The sequence below is a fragment of the Chelonia mydas genome, chromosome 27 (genome assembly GCF_015237465.2).
Source record: "Chelonia mydas isolate rCheMyd1 chromosome 27, rCheMyd1.pri.v2, whole genome shotgun sequence".
Lineage (NCBI taxonomy): Eukaryota > Metazoa > Chordata > Testudines > Cheloniidae > Chelonia > Chelonia mydas.
Window position 1 is genome coordinate 6,810,404 of NC_057860.1, and position 12,878 is coordinate 6,823,281.

Genomic DNA, 12,878 nt, shown 5'->3' on the forward strand with positions numbered 1-12,878 from the left:
GAGAAGCACCAGGAGGGGTGGTGGAGGAGGAAAGGACAAGGCCACTCAGCACTTTAAAACTTTAAAACTTATTGAATGCCAGCCTTCTGTTGCTTGGGCAATCCTCTGGGGTGGAGTGGCTGGGTGGCCGGAGGCCCCCCCACCGCATTCTTGGGCGTCTGGGTGAGGAGGCTATGGAACGTGGGGAGGAGGGCGGTTGGTCACACAGGGGCTGTAGCGGCGGTCTGTGCTCCTGCTGCCTTTCCTGGAGCTCAACCATACGCTGGAGCGCATTACTTTGATCCTCCAGCAGCCTCAGCATTGAATCCTGCCTCCTCTCATCACGCTGCTGCTACCTTTCAGCTTCAGCCCTCTCTTCAGCCCGCCACTTACTCTCTTCAGTCCGCCACCTCTCCTCCCGGTCGTTTTGTGCTTTCCTGCACTCTGACATTGTCTGCCTCCATGCATTCGTCTGTGCTCTGTCAGTGTGGAAGGACAGCATGAGCTCAGAGAACATTTCATCGCGAGTGCGTTTTTTTCGCCTTCTGATCTTCGCTAGCCTCTGGGAAGGAGAAGATCCTGTGATCCTTGAAACACATGCAGCTGGTGGAGAAAAAAAAGGGACAGTGGTATTTAAAAAGACACATTTTATAGAACAATGGATACACTCTTTCACGGTAAACCTTGCTGTTAACATTACATACATAGCACATGTGCTTTTGTTCCAAGGTCGCATTTTGCCTCCCCCCAGCGTGTGGCTAACCCCTCCACCCTCCCCATGGCTAACAGCGGGAACATTTCTGTTCAGCCACAGGCAAACAGCCCAGCAGGAACGGGTACCTCTGAATGTTCCCTTAAGAAAAGCACCCTGTTTCAACCAGGTGACCATGAATGATATCACTCTCCTGAGGATAACACAGAGAGATAAAGAACGGATGTTGTTTGAACGCCAGCAAACATACACTGCAATGCTTTGTTCTACAATGATTCCTGAGTACGTGCTACTGGCCTGGAGTGGTAAAGTGTCCTACCATGGTGGATGGAATAAGGCTGCCCTCCCCAGAAACCTTTTGCAAAGGCTTTGGGAGTACATCCAGGAGAGCCGCAAATGCCAGGGCAAATTAATCATTAAACATGCTTGCTTTTAAACCATGTATAGTATTTTAAAAGGTACACTCACCAGAGGTCCCTTCTCCGCCTGGCGGGTCCGGGAGGCAGCCTTGGGTGCGTTCGGGGGGTACTAGCTCCAGGTCCAGGGTGAGAAACAGTTCCTGGCTATCGGGAAAACCGGTTTCTCCGCTTGCTTTCTGTGAGCTATCTACAACCTCATCATCATCATCTTCGTCCCCAAAACCTGCTTCCGTGTTGCCTCTATCTCCACTGAAGGAGTCAAACAACACGGCTGGGGTAGTGGTGGCTGAACCCCCTAAAATGGCATGCAGCTCATCATAGAAGCGGCATGTTTTGGGCTCTGACCCGGAGCGGCCGTTTGCCTCTCTGGTTTTCTGGTAGGTTTGCCTCAGCTCCTTAAGTTTCACGCGGCACTGCTCCGGGTCCCTGTTATGGCCTCTGTCCTTCATGCCCTGGGAGATTTTGACAAATGTTTTGGCATTTTGAAAACTGGAACGGAGTTCTGATAGCACGGATTCCTCTCCCCATACAGCGATCAGATCCCGTACCTCCCGTTCAGTCCATGCTGGAGCTCTTTTGCGATTTTGGGACTCCATCATGGTCACCTCTGCTGATGAGCTCTGCATGGTCACATGCAGCTTGCCACGCTGGCCAAACAAGAAATTGAAATTCAAAAGTTTGTGGGCCTTTTCCTGTCTACCTGGCCAGTGCATCTGAGTTGAGAGTGCTGTCCAGAGAGGTCACAATAGAGCACTCTGGGATAGCTCCCGGAGGCCAATACCGTCTAATTGTGTCCACAGTACCCCAAATTCGACCCGACAAGGCCGATTTAAGCGCTAATCCCCTTGTCGGGGGTGGAGTAAGGAAATCGATTTTAAGAGTCCTTTAAGTCGAAAAAAAGGGCTTCATCGTGTGGATGGGTGCAGGGTTAAATCGATTTAATGCTGCTAAATTTGACCTCAACTCCTAGTGTAGACCAGGGCTAAGCCACCTTCGGGCTGAAATCTTCTAGGCATGCTCTCAGCCCAGGGGAAGAACTGGAAAGTTTGTCTAATTGTCCATTGTTTGCAGTGAGACTGACACCATAGGCTGCTAACCATAGACTGCCATTCTATTCCTCACCCTTCAAACCTGTCAAGGGGTTACACACAATCAAAATGTATGACGAGTGACCAAAGTATAGAATAGGTTTGTTGCATGTCAGGCCATAAGTGACAGATTTTTAATGGCTTTTAATTTATTGTGTGAATTAAATAAACCAGTGGTTTTTTAAAAAAGAAAACCTGAAAAATAGAAATGATATCACCTGCAACCCTAAGGAGGGTCACCATGGGTCACCAGCAGAATTTGTATCCTGGACCTTCTTATCCCTACCTCCGATTTTTAACAGTTGAGCTCTAGGCATAACTGTTGTCTGCTATGTGGAGCTTCCACTAGAAGCAAATTGATACATATTTTGTCGGTGGTTCACATAACTGTATGCTAGACAGCAGTGGAATGCTGCAACTGAGGAATCCTGAGTTCTGTTCCTGGCTCTTGAAGGGAAGTGTCATCTAGTGACTAGAGCAGTGGTTACAGGTGGTATAGCAAAGCACATCATTTTGCAGAAAGCAACAGTTTGCTTGACACTTTACAGACATTTCTGAATACAAGATTCCTGTCCTAAGGAGTTTACAGTGTAAATAATCTGGTTATATTTGTGAAATTCACTGCTCCATGGTTGCCTCTTGCACAATTTGTTTAAACTAATGCGCTGTAGGGGAAATGGTCCTAGAACACATGCCTGTTCCTGCAGCCATCACATGATTAACACAGTTAAGCAATTTAATATAAAAATCTGTCCCTCTTGGAAGCAGATTCCTCATTATTAGGACTTCCTATTCATTGGCTAAGCATTGCATTATTCCTATTCATATAGCTATAGCATTCATTGGCAAAAGTTATAGAATCACAGTTCAGAGTTACACAGCAAATAAACCTCTGGGGATTTACACTAAATATGAGCTGTAGCTCACAAAAGCTTATGCTCAAATAAATTTGTTAGTCTCTAAGGTGCCACAAGTACTCCTTTTCTTTTTGCGAATACAAACTAACACGGCTGCTACTCTGAAACTAAATACTTTATTTATGATTTCTTTAATCTAACCAAAGTTGTGTTATCAGGGGAAATTGTTTGCATAATTTGGAGGGTCATTTTAACTATAATCTGATGCTTTGATTATAGGATTTGTCTATGTCTCTGCATGTATAATTATATATAAAATATCTGGCAGACAGATAGTTATCTACAATGATGTCATTATGTCATTCGTGTTTGCTGTAAAACAGTTCCTCTTCAAACTGTTTCCAGAGGTATCTTCTCCCCAAAACAGGAAAACAAATACCTTGGGCCAAATTCAGGCGCAGTGTTTTTAGCACGGACATGTTTGCACTTTAATGATGCAAAGGCAGTCCTGTTGTGGATCTGCATTATATCTGTTCCAAGAGTGCATACCCAGTCCCCATGCAACTGCATATGGAGATTACTCCGGCAAAGCATAATTAATCCACAGCAGGGGTGAGTGTAAGAGATCATGGGGATACGTGCTTAAACACACTCATCATCTGAATCAAGAACCTGTCCTGGAGCGCCCTTGCTGCAGCCCTCTCCATAGGAGACTTTAGACTGTGAATTCGGCAGTTTTAGGGGAAGAATTGCCTCATATGCTTCTCTTTTTGGTTGCAGGTATTCTGCTACTGCCTAAACACATCCTGAAGCCTAAATAGCTTCCTGTATATACAAGTCTTATTAACTTTTCTCCATGTAGTATTACATTGAGACAGACTCATTTGACGTAGACAGTGTGGCTTGTCTGAAATAGAACTGTGTTCTCTAAAACAGTGATTGAGAAGTGGTAATTTCATAGCTCTGATTGCCTGTGGTAGGCACAGCCCGTTTGCTGCACCATTACTTACGTTTTAGTTCTCCTCAGCGACATGCACTGCATACTAATTCAGGATGCTGAGTTTTAGCAGTCTTTTTTTTTTTGTCCTTTTTAATAAAATGAAAACAGTTTTGGTTTAAAATAGCTCACAGAACAGATTAAAGCCATAGAGCAACTGATTCTAGCCTCCATAGTAGTACTTAGATCATCCAAGACCATTCAGAAGGTAAATTAACCCACAGGGAACAATCCCAAATACCTGTGTCAGAGAAGAATTTGCACATAAAAACAGCTTGATTTTAAACCAGTGAAAACTACATTTCAGGTAAACACAAATTAGCAGTAGGAAGGCGACCGTCAGGGTTTATTCTTCCATTTTCTGTTGCTGGTTCAATTAAAGCAAGATTATTGCTAAAGTTCCTATCTGTAAAGATATTTTGTTTTCCACAGTTTGCGCTATTTGGAGATTATTTCCTTCAGTTGATGATATGTTTCTGGAAATACGTGGATATATACCTTTGGCACAAATTAATTTTTACATAAATACATGGTACAGCAACACAAACTGAGACTATGAAAGACAGATTCTAGAAAAGGCCTCTGAAAACATATTTCCCAATAATTAAACAGTGACTGGAGGTGGGGATCTGCTAACAACATCTGTTTCTTGTTATATCTCATTTTCCCATTTTAACATATAAAATTGTTTTCCCGACAGAAAATTTATATTTAAATGCCAGCAAGAATATATAAAATATTTAGCACTCCTGTAGTTGTTTTGAACTTAAAAATGCTTTACAAACATTAACTAATCCTTGCAACACCTCTGAAATAAGGAAGTATTGACCCCATTTTACAGAGGGAAAAACTAAGGTACAGAGTGGTAAAGTGATTTGCCCAAGGTCCCCAATGAAGTTAGAGCCAGACCTGTGATTAGAACTCAACTGTTTCTGACTCTGTCCTGTGCTTAAACCACTTGGCCACACCTTTTTAGAGGTTCCACCTTCTTTTTGAAATAATCTGGTGGATCTTTAATCCAGCCAGGCATTTTTCTTGAATTTTTTACACTCATTTTACAGTGTTTACTTTTCTAAAAGGACTTCAATCTGCTCTTGTGAAAGGTAAGATCAGCCCTTCTGTCCTTTTTCTGAACATTTCAAAGACAAGTGGGATCTGCAGAATGGTAACATTTCACTATGTCATGGTGCACTGAATTGCCCTTTGCACTTGTAGGAGTAGTAGATCTCCTTGCAAGTATCCTTTGGGTTTTTAAACACTTGAAACTCTCAAAAGTCAGAGAAATATCTAAAATCAAGTGACAGGTAGCTCTTGTGACACTAACAGGCACAGTAACTTCTGGGATGGCATCTCTTTTGTCTTGTTCAGAGTACAATAGCTTCACTATTAATTCCTTCAGTTGTCTTTTTCCCCCTTGTTATGATGCTTGTGACTTTATAAATAAATATTTAGCCCTGATTCTCATTATATTATCTCACTACAAATATTAAATGTCATTATCAGACACAATGGGACAGATTAATCCTTGAGTACTTCCACTGAAGCTAATGGATATTCAAAATGCTATTATTTGGGATGCTGTGGTTCAAATTGTCTAAGAAAATCTATTAAAATCCTATTTTGCGAGATGGAACTGTTCTCTTTACGAATTTTGCTTTAATTTGAAACTTGGCATAGAAAGAGCTTAAGCATATGCTTCTTTGGAGTAATTTTGTATTTGATTTTACCAATATAAAAGAAATTAAACCACTCTGGCTTTTGTTAATGAGCCCACACAGATACAAGCCATTATGGCTTTACATATCTCTTCCTTCAGAAATGGTCTTTTGTGTGAATGCAAGGAGAAAAGCCTCTTTCAGAATACAGAGCATTATAATAGAATATTTTGGAAAACAGAAATATGATTTTTGTACTGTAAACAGAAAGTGCTTAAATCATGTTGTGTTGTCCAGGGGCATGTGGCAATAGTTTGTTGCATTTTAGACACATTAACATAGAACTTTGGTTTGGAGAGGTAATTACAGTGGTTAAATGGAAATGAAAGCGTTACAGTTTCAATGGAGGAATGATTTAGAAAGTTATATTAGTTATATTTATAGACATTTGAGGCATAGGAAAGTTCAGGATCAAGTTGGACATCTGGTTTCCTGACAGCACAGGAGGGGTGGAGGGTGAGTTGAACAGGGTGATGAGTTTGGGCTGAGAATTCTCTGCCTATCAATTAGTAGGATAGCAATTTGGATTCCTGGGGCCAGTTTAGACTGGTATAAGCAGATGCCTCCCTCTCCACTGGTTTAAGTGGAGTAGCATGCACTTACAGCAGATCTGAATTTGTCCCATTCACTTGAAAGATATTGAGCAAAGTTAAAAAAAAAATTGAAAGGCTTTTGCTTTGGCAATGTTATCATGGTGGAAGTAGTACCTCAAGTTGAAGTCAAAAAGAAGAAGAAGGAGGAGACCATGAAACAAACCCCAACAATGTAGCACCAACAATGTAATCACACAGTAAAAAGGTGAATTTATGGATTACCTTTGAAGCTTCATAAGCTCTGTTAGAAATCAGATGTGACCTTATGGGTTAACATTTATACCAAGTTGATTTTTCTAAAACAAATATACTACTGTCATTAATTATACTCTGTAGTTGATTATCACAAGCATGTTTATAAACTTTAAACTGATATGGTTTATGACTCACTGCATATTAGAAGAAAATTGAGACATTGAGCAAAACAGACTTTGTATTTGTTCTTAATCGCCTTTATTATAAGTCTGTGAGTTTGTGTGTTTGAACAAATACAGTTATGTGTAGCATTTTAATACTCGTGATAACTGCAAATGCCTTTTAGTAATGTCAAGCAAAACTTTTCAAAGCAGTAAGTAGGACAGCTTCACTGGGTTCTATAATCTCTGATTTATGTGAGAATGCTGGAAAATATGATCAGCTTTATTTTTGTTATTTTCATTGCCCATATCTTATATTGTTATGTACGCAGCTACTTCTTTCTTTATTATTCATATCTTTTTTATTTGTTCCTTCAAGCTACTTTGACAAGCTATTCTGAAAACATGGAGCGCACTAAATATGGAGGGGAGAGCAGCAAAGAACTAGGATCTGGAGGAAACCTGAAACCTTGGCAGTCTCAGAAATCCAGCATGGACTCCTGTTTATATCGTGTAGATGAAAATATGACCGCCTCCACCTACAGTTTAAACAAGATCCCAGAAAGGAACCTAGAGACGGTTTTATCCCAGTCTGTGCAGTCTATTCCACTTTACCTTATGCCACGGCCAAATTCAGTAGCAGGTAAGAAATAATTTATTTTCTGTTAGATCAGATCAAAACAAGCCATCAACACAGACTTCTCATTTACTGTTTTCATACAGTGTCTTTATGCAAAGAGAAGTCTCATCTCCTCAGGAAACTGCCATTGGGTGTGATAACGTTCCATTTCCGTCTGAAATATCATTTATAAAGTGAAAACCACCGAAGGAGGAGTACATTTTCCACCCAGTTAGCTCAGTTATCTAGGCTCCCAAAATCTGGACTTTTTAAAAGTTTGTGGCCTTCAGATCATTTGAGAGTGTTTAAAAAAATCCGCTTTAAAAAAAGTCTAGTTATTATTTTTGATTAAATGCCATCCCAATACTAACCCCAGCCTCAGTTCTAAAATAATGCATTATTTCCAGGCATAAAATCTTCAACTCCAAATTAATCATCAGTAATAATATCAAGAGCCTTTTCTGCAATTAATAATTAAAACTTAGGAGGATGGGGAAAGATATGTGCTGGCACTTTAAAAGCAAAGCATCACAATATAAGAATACATTTTAGAAAACGTTAGTCTCTGTTCCATATTGGCTGTGGTGGGAGAGAGCATCCAGCAAAGTTTCTCTCACAGATTTCAGTTAAACAAGATACATAAGAATCCAGTAGAAATTAGAATTATGACGATGATTGCATGTATTAACAGTTTTCTATAGACTTCAAAGCTAAAGTGACAACCATTGTCATCTAGTCTGACCTCTCCTGTACAACACAGTCCATAGTGATTTTCCCCTACTATATAAGTGAATTCCATCAAGTCCAATAACTTCTGGTTGAACAGAACATAACTTTTGAGAAAACATCCAACTGCAGCTTGACGTCTCCAAGTGAGGGTGAATTTACCACATTACTTATCAAGCTGCCTTAGTGGTTAATTCCCTCATTAAAAACAACAAAAGTTGCGTTTTATTTTTCTAATTTCAACTTTCATAACTTTATGCATTTAATAAACGTGTGAATTATAGTCCTATTTTGGGAAACAAGCATTTTTTCATAAGGCTTTCCATCTACAAATAGCTATACTTGGCATCCGAGCTTTCCTGGTGGGATTTTTCCCTGAATATATTTTATATATATAAAAAATAATTACTGGGCGAAATGCTATGAACTGTGTTCTGCAGGAGAAGTCAGATTAGATGAAGATGGTGGCCCCTTTAGCCTTAAAATCTATGAAACACTATTAAACAATACACAGATATTTATTTTGCCTGTTAATGTTTCCTGTAGGTGCTACTGAAGCATGTCTGATCCTTTAATTTTGAAAATTAGAGGCCAAAGTCATCTCTATTTCCTTGAAGGTCTGGTGTTTGAAAGACTTCTATATGATGTTGCAATATCTTGTAATGGCATTTAACAATCTCTCAGCCCCTTTCTTAGAATTCTCTTCACTGGCAAACATGAAGGAAAGAAAGATAATATTTAAAATATATTAACCTACTTTAAAGGCTTTTTATAAGTATTCCTCCTCACTTGCTGTTCTCCTCTGCCCTTTCTTCTGGATTTTGTACCATATTGTAGTGTAAGGATGATGGGTGAGTATCCGCCATCATCCATAATGTTGGAGTTGGAAGCCCATCTGCAATGCAATAAATACAGGTTAAATTTTGTGTTGCACTGGCAAACATATATATTTTGTCAATCCTGGTCCCTGCAGGATTCTTTAACTGGCTTACAAAATATCAGTGATGGACTCACGTAGTGCAAAGAACCTGGGATACTGTGCATCAGAACAGTGTGTCTTGCCAATGTAGGCTGTACTGTACAACTGAATAATATTTATGGCCTGACGCTCCTTCATAGGGGAATTCAATGGATGCTAACGACTAAAAGCAGCTGTAGAGATAAGAATTTATAGCTGCTAACACTGGGGGCACTGACTATTGTGGAACCACCTTGCACCATTTGCTTGCAACTAAAAGAGCCTGCTACCCAGTTGGGAATAAGAGTTGGGAATCAGAGTAAGTCAGGGTGGCAAGAATATGACTAGAGCCTGGTTGAACAACTAAGTTTGTTATGGAGAAGTTTAAACTCTTACACGTGAAACCTCACCTTTGTTCTTCTCCTGTTGCTTCCTTGAGTTCCTCCACCATGCTGTCATTGTTTGTACATACAGTGCCTCGCAAAATGGGGCCTTGATCCATGATTGGTTCCACAATACTACAACTAATAGTTGTGCAGAATGCTGATGATCCAGTACTTGATGTAATTATTATAAATAATTTACTGTAAAATTATAGTAAAGTTTTCAGGCAACAAATCTGACCAAATATTTTTTCCAGGTTGACTGACCTGCTTATTTGTGTGTATTTGGGTGGTACCAGAGGTTAGCCAGGCTGGGTCTAATACACAATTTCAGTGCTAATCTTCCTAAATAAAGCAGACAAGTTTTGTCTTCTTTAAACAAGCTTTGGATTTACTTTGTAAGGAAGCACTTTACTATAGTTCTAGGAACTAATGTGTGGCAGTACTTGTGTCGAGGTTCCTTCCCCACTCTGAACTCTAGGGTACAGATGTGGGGACCTGCATGAAAACCCCCTAAGCTTATTTTTACCAGCTTAGGTTAAAACTTCCCCAAGGTACAAACTATTTTACTTTTTGCCCTTGGACTTTATTGCTCTCACCACCAAGCGTCTAACAAATATATAACAGGGAAAGAGCCCTCTTGGAAACGTCTTTCCCCCAAAATCCTCCCAAACCCTACACCCCCTTTCCTGGGGAAGGCTTGATAAAAATCCTCACCAATTTGCATAGGTGAACACAGACCCAAACCCTTGGATCTTAAAAACAATGAAAAAGCAATCAGGTTCTTAAAAGAAGAATTTTAATAGAAGAAAAAGTAAAAGAATCACCTCTGTAAAATCAGGATGGTAAATACCTTACGGGGTAATCAGATTCAAAACAAATTAGACAAATTAGAGGATTGGGCCAAAAGAAATCTGATGAGGTTCAACAAGGACAAGTGCAGAGTCCTGCACTTAGGACGGAAGAATCCCATGCAGACTAGGGACCGAATGGCTACGCAGCAGTTCTGCAGAAAAGGACCTAGGGGTTACAGTGGACGAGAAGCTGGATATGAATCAAAAGTGTGCCCTTGTTGCCAAGAAGGCCAATGGCATTTTGGGATGTATATGTAGGGGCATTGCCAGCAGATCGAGGGACATGATCATTCCCCTCTATTCAATATTGGTGAGGCCTCATCTGGAGTACTGTGTCCAGTTTTGGGCCCCACACTACAAGAAGGATGTGGAAAATTGGAAAGAGTCCAACAGAGGGCAACAAAAATGATTAGGGGACTGGAACACATGAGTTATGAGGAGAGGCTGAGGGAACTGGGATTGTTTAGTCTGCGGAAGAGAAGAATGAGGGAGGATTTGATAGCTGCTTTCAACTACCTGAAAGGGGGCTCCAAAGAGGATGGATCTAGGCTGTTCTCAGTGGTAGTGGATGACAGAACAAGGAGTAATGGTCTCAAGTTGCAGTGGGGGAGATTTAGGTTGGATATTAGGAAAAACTTTTTCACTAGGAGGGTGGTGAAACACTGGAATGCGTTACCTAGGGAGGTGGTAGAATCTGCTTCCTTAGAAGTTTTTAAGGTCAGGCTTGACAAAGCCCTGGCTGGGATGATTTAGTTGGGGATTGGTCCTGCTTTGAGCAGGGGGTTGGACTAGATGACCTCCTGAGGTCCCTTCCAACCCTGATATTCTATGATTCTGTGAAAACACAGGGAATCCCTGTAGGCAAAACCTTAAGTTACAAAAAGACACAAAAACAGGAATATCCATTCCATTCAGCACAACTTATTTTCTCAGCCATTTAAAGAAAACAGAATCTAACGCATATCTAGCTAGATTACTTACTAAGTTCTAAGACTCCATTCCTTTTCTGTTCCCGGCAAAAGCATCACCCAGACAGAGAGAACCTTTTTTTCTCCCCCACTCCAGCTTTTAGTATCTTGTCTCCTCATTGGACATTTTGGTCAGGTGCCAGCGAGGTTATCCTAGCTTCTTAACCCTTTACAGGTGAAAGACTTTTTCCTCTGGCCAGGAGGGATTTTAAAGGTGTTTACCCTTCCCTTTATATTTATGACAATTTGTGCCAGAAGGTTTTACAATATCTTTTCAAAAAAGTTCCCTTTGCATGTCTACAAAAATCTGCATGAAAGCATTCTCTAATTTCACTCATCTACAAGCAGCATTTATTACTATGTAATGAATCCCTTCACGCTATCAGAAAAACAGAAGATGAAGAGAAATAACTCAGTAAAGCGAAGTAATTCTTGTAGTAAAACATCATCCTAGTATTTCAGTACTTTGTGTGCTGCATCTTTGTTCTTGGTCAGAAATGCTACTTATTCACAAATATTATTGAAGGGAAACTTCAATTAAAAATGGTCTCCTGGACCACTGAAGGGTCATGTGTACGATAATTTACAGCACAAAATGTTATATTCAGTGGAGCTGTACATTCAGTGTTTTAGCCGATCACTCAAATTAATGGGTTACTGTACATGTGATACACATTTTTTTCAAAGGTCTAGTTGTGGGAATACTTAGATGGCTTCTTTCACATGAGCTCACAAGGAGCACATATGGTGACCAATTATTGGTGACTCACTGCATGGAGTATAAAAATTGATAAGCAATTTTATGGTACTAAGGCAGAACCAGCTGTGAAGGGCGCTGCTGCTTTGATATGCAGTAACCATTAAGAAATAATTAACAGGCAGAACAAGAGAGATTGCGCAGCGAAAGGAAAGGAAGAAATGTTTGTCATCTCACTGGGCCAAGGAGCCTAAAGCTCTTGGGGTTTGATTTAATTTATGGACAAAAATTGTTACTTCATCTGCTGTTGGTTAAAATACTACTAATAAAAATAACATCTCCGATCCAAATGGAAATAGCTTTAAAACTAAGGGACAATGTTTACTTCACAAGGGAAAATGATAAGCAAATGAAAAATAAGGAAAGATAAACAAGAAATAACTGAAACCAGAATGCATTGGAAAGCATCTGGGGATATGTCTACACTGCAAAAGAACCCGAGCGGCAGCAAGTATCAGAGCTGGGTGTAGAGACTCGGGTATATGGAGCTCATGCTACGGCACTAAAAATAGCAGTGTAGACATTCCTGCTCCAGCTGGAGCTTGCGCTATGAAACCTGGCAAAGGAGGTGGGTCTCAGAGCCCGGGCTTCAGCCTGAGTGGAATACCAGCACTGTTTTTAGCACCGTAGCATGAATCTGTGTCTGGAGACCTGGGCTCTCAGACTTGTTGCTGTGGGGCTTTGGGGGGGATTGTTCTTCTTTTTTTTTTCCCCCAGTATTGAGATACCCTGGAATGCCCTATGGGACAATTTTGGTATTGATTTATTATTGTTGAGCTGTGATCCTTCAGTGCTATTCCAGTGACTGATATGTGCCACTGTCTTCCCTTCCTTAGGATAGTTTTTCTGAGTTTGAAAAAACAATGCAAAAGGTGAATGTAGTATTTGTATATTAAC

General features: G+C 40.4%; 1 protein-coding gene across 8 annotated transcripts in view; it reads left to right on the forward strand.

The window, feature by feature from the left end:
* The window catches only part of TANC2 (tetratricopeptide repeat, ankyrin repeat and coiled-coil containing 2), a 675,729-nt gene that overhangs the window by 502,907 nt on the left and 159,944 nt on the right, over positions 1 to 12,878 (forward strand). For all 8 annotated transcript variants that reach the window (XM_037886783.2, XM_037886784.2, XM_037886786.2 and 5 more), the window contains one exon: positions 7,096 to 7,359. In XM_037886783.2, coding sequence (XP_037742711.1) covers positions 7,096 to 7,359 — 264 coding nt within the window. The remainder of the gene's footprint in view (positions 1 to 7,095; positions 7,360 to 12,878) is intronic.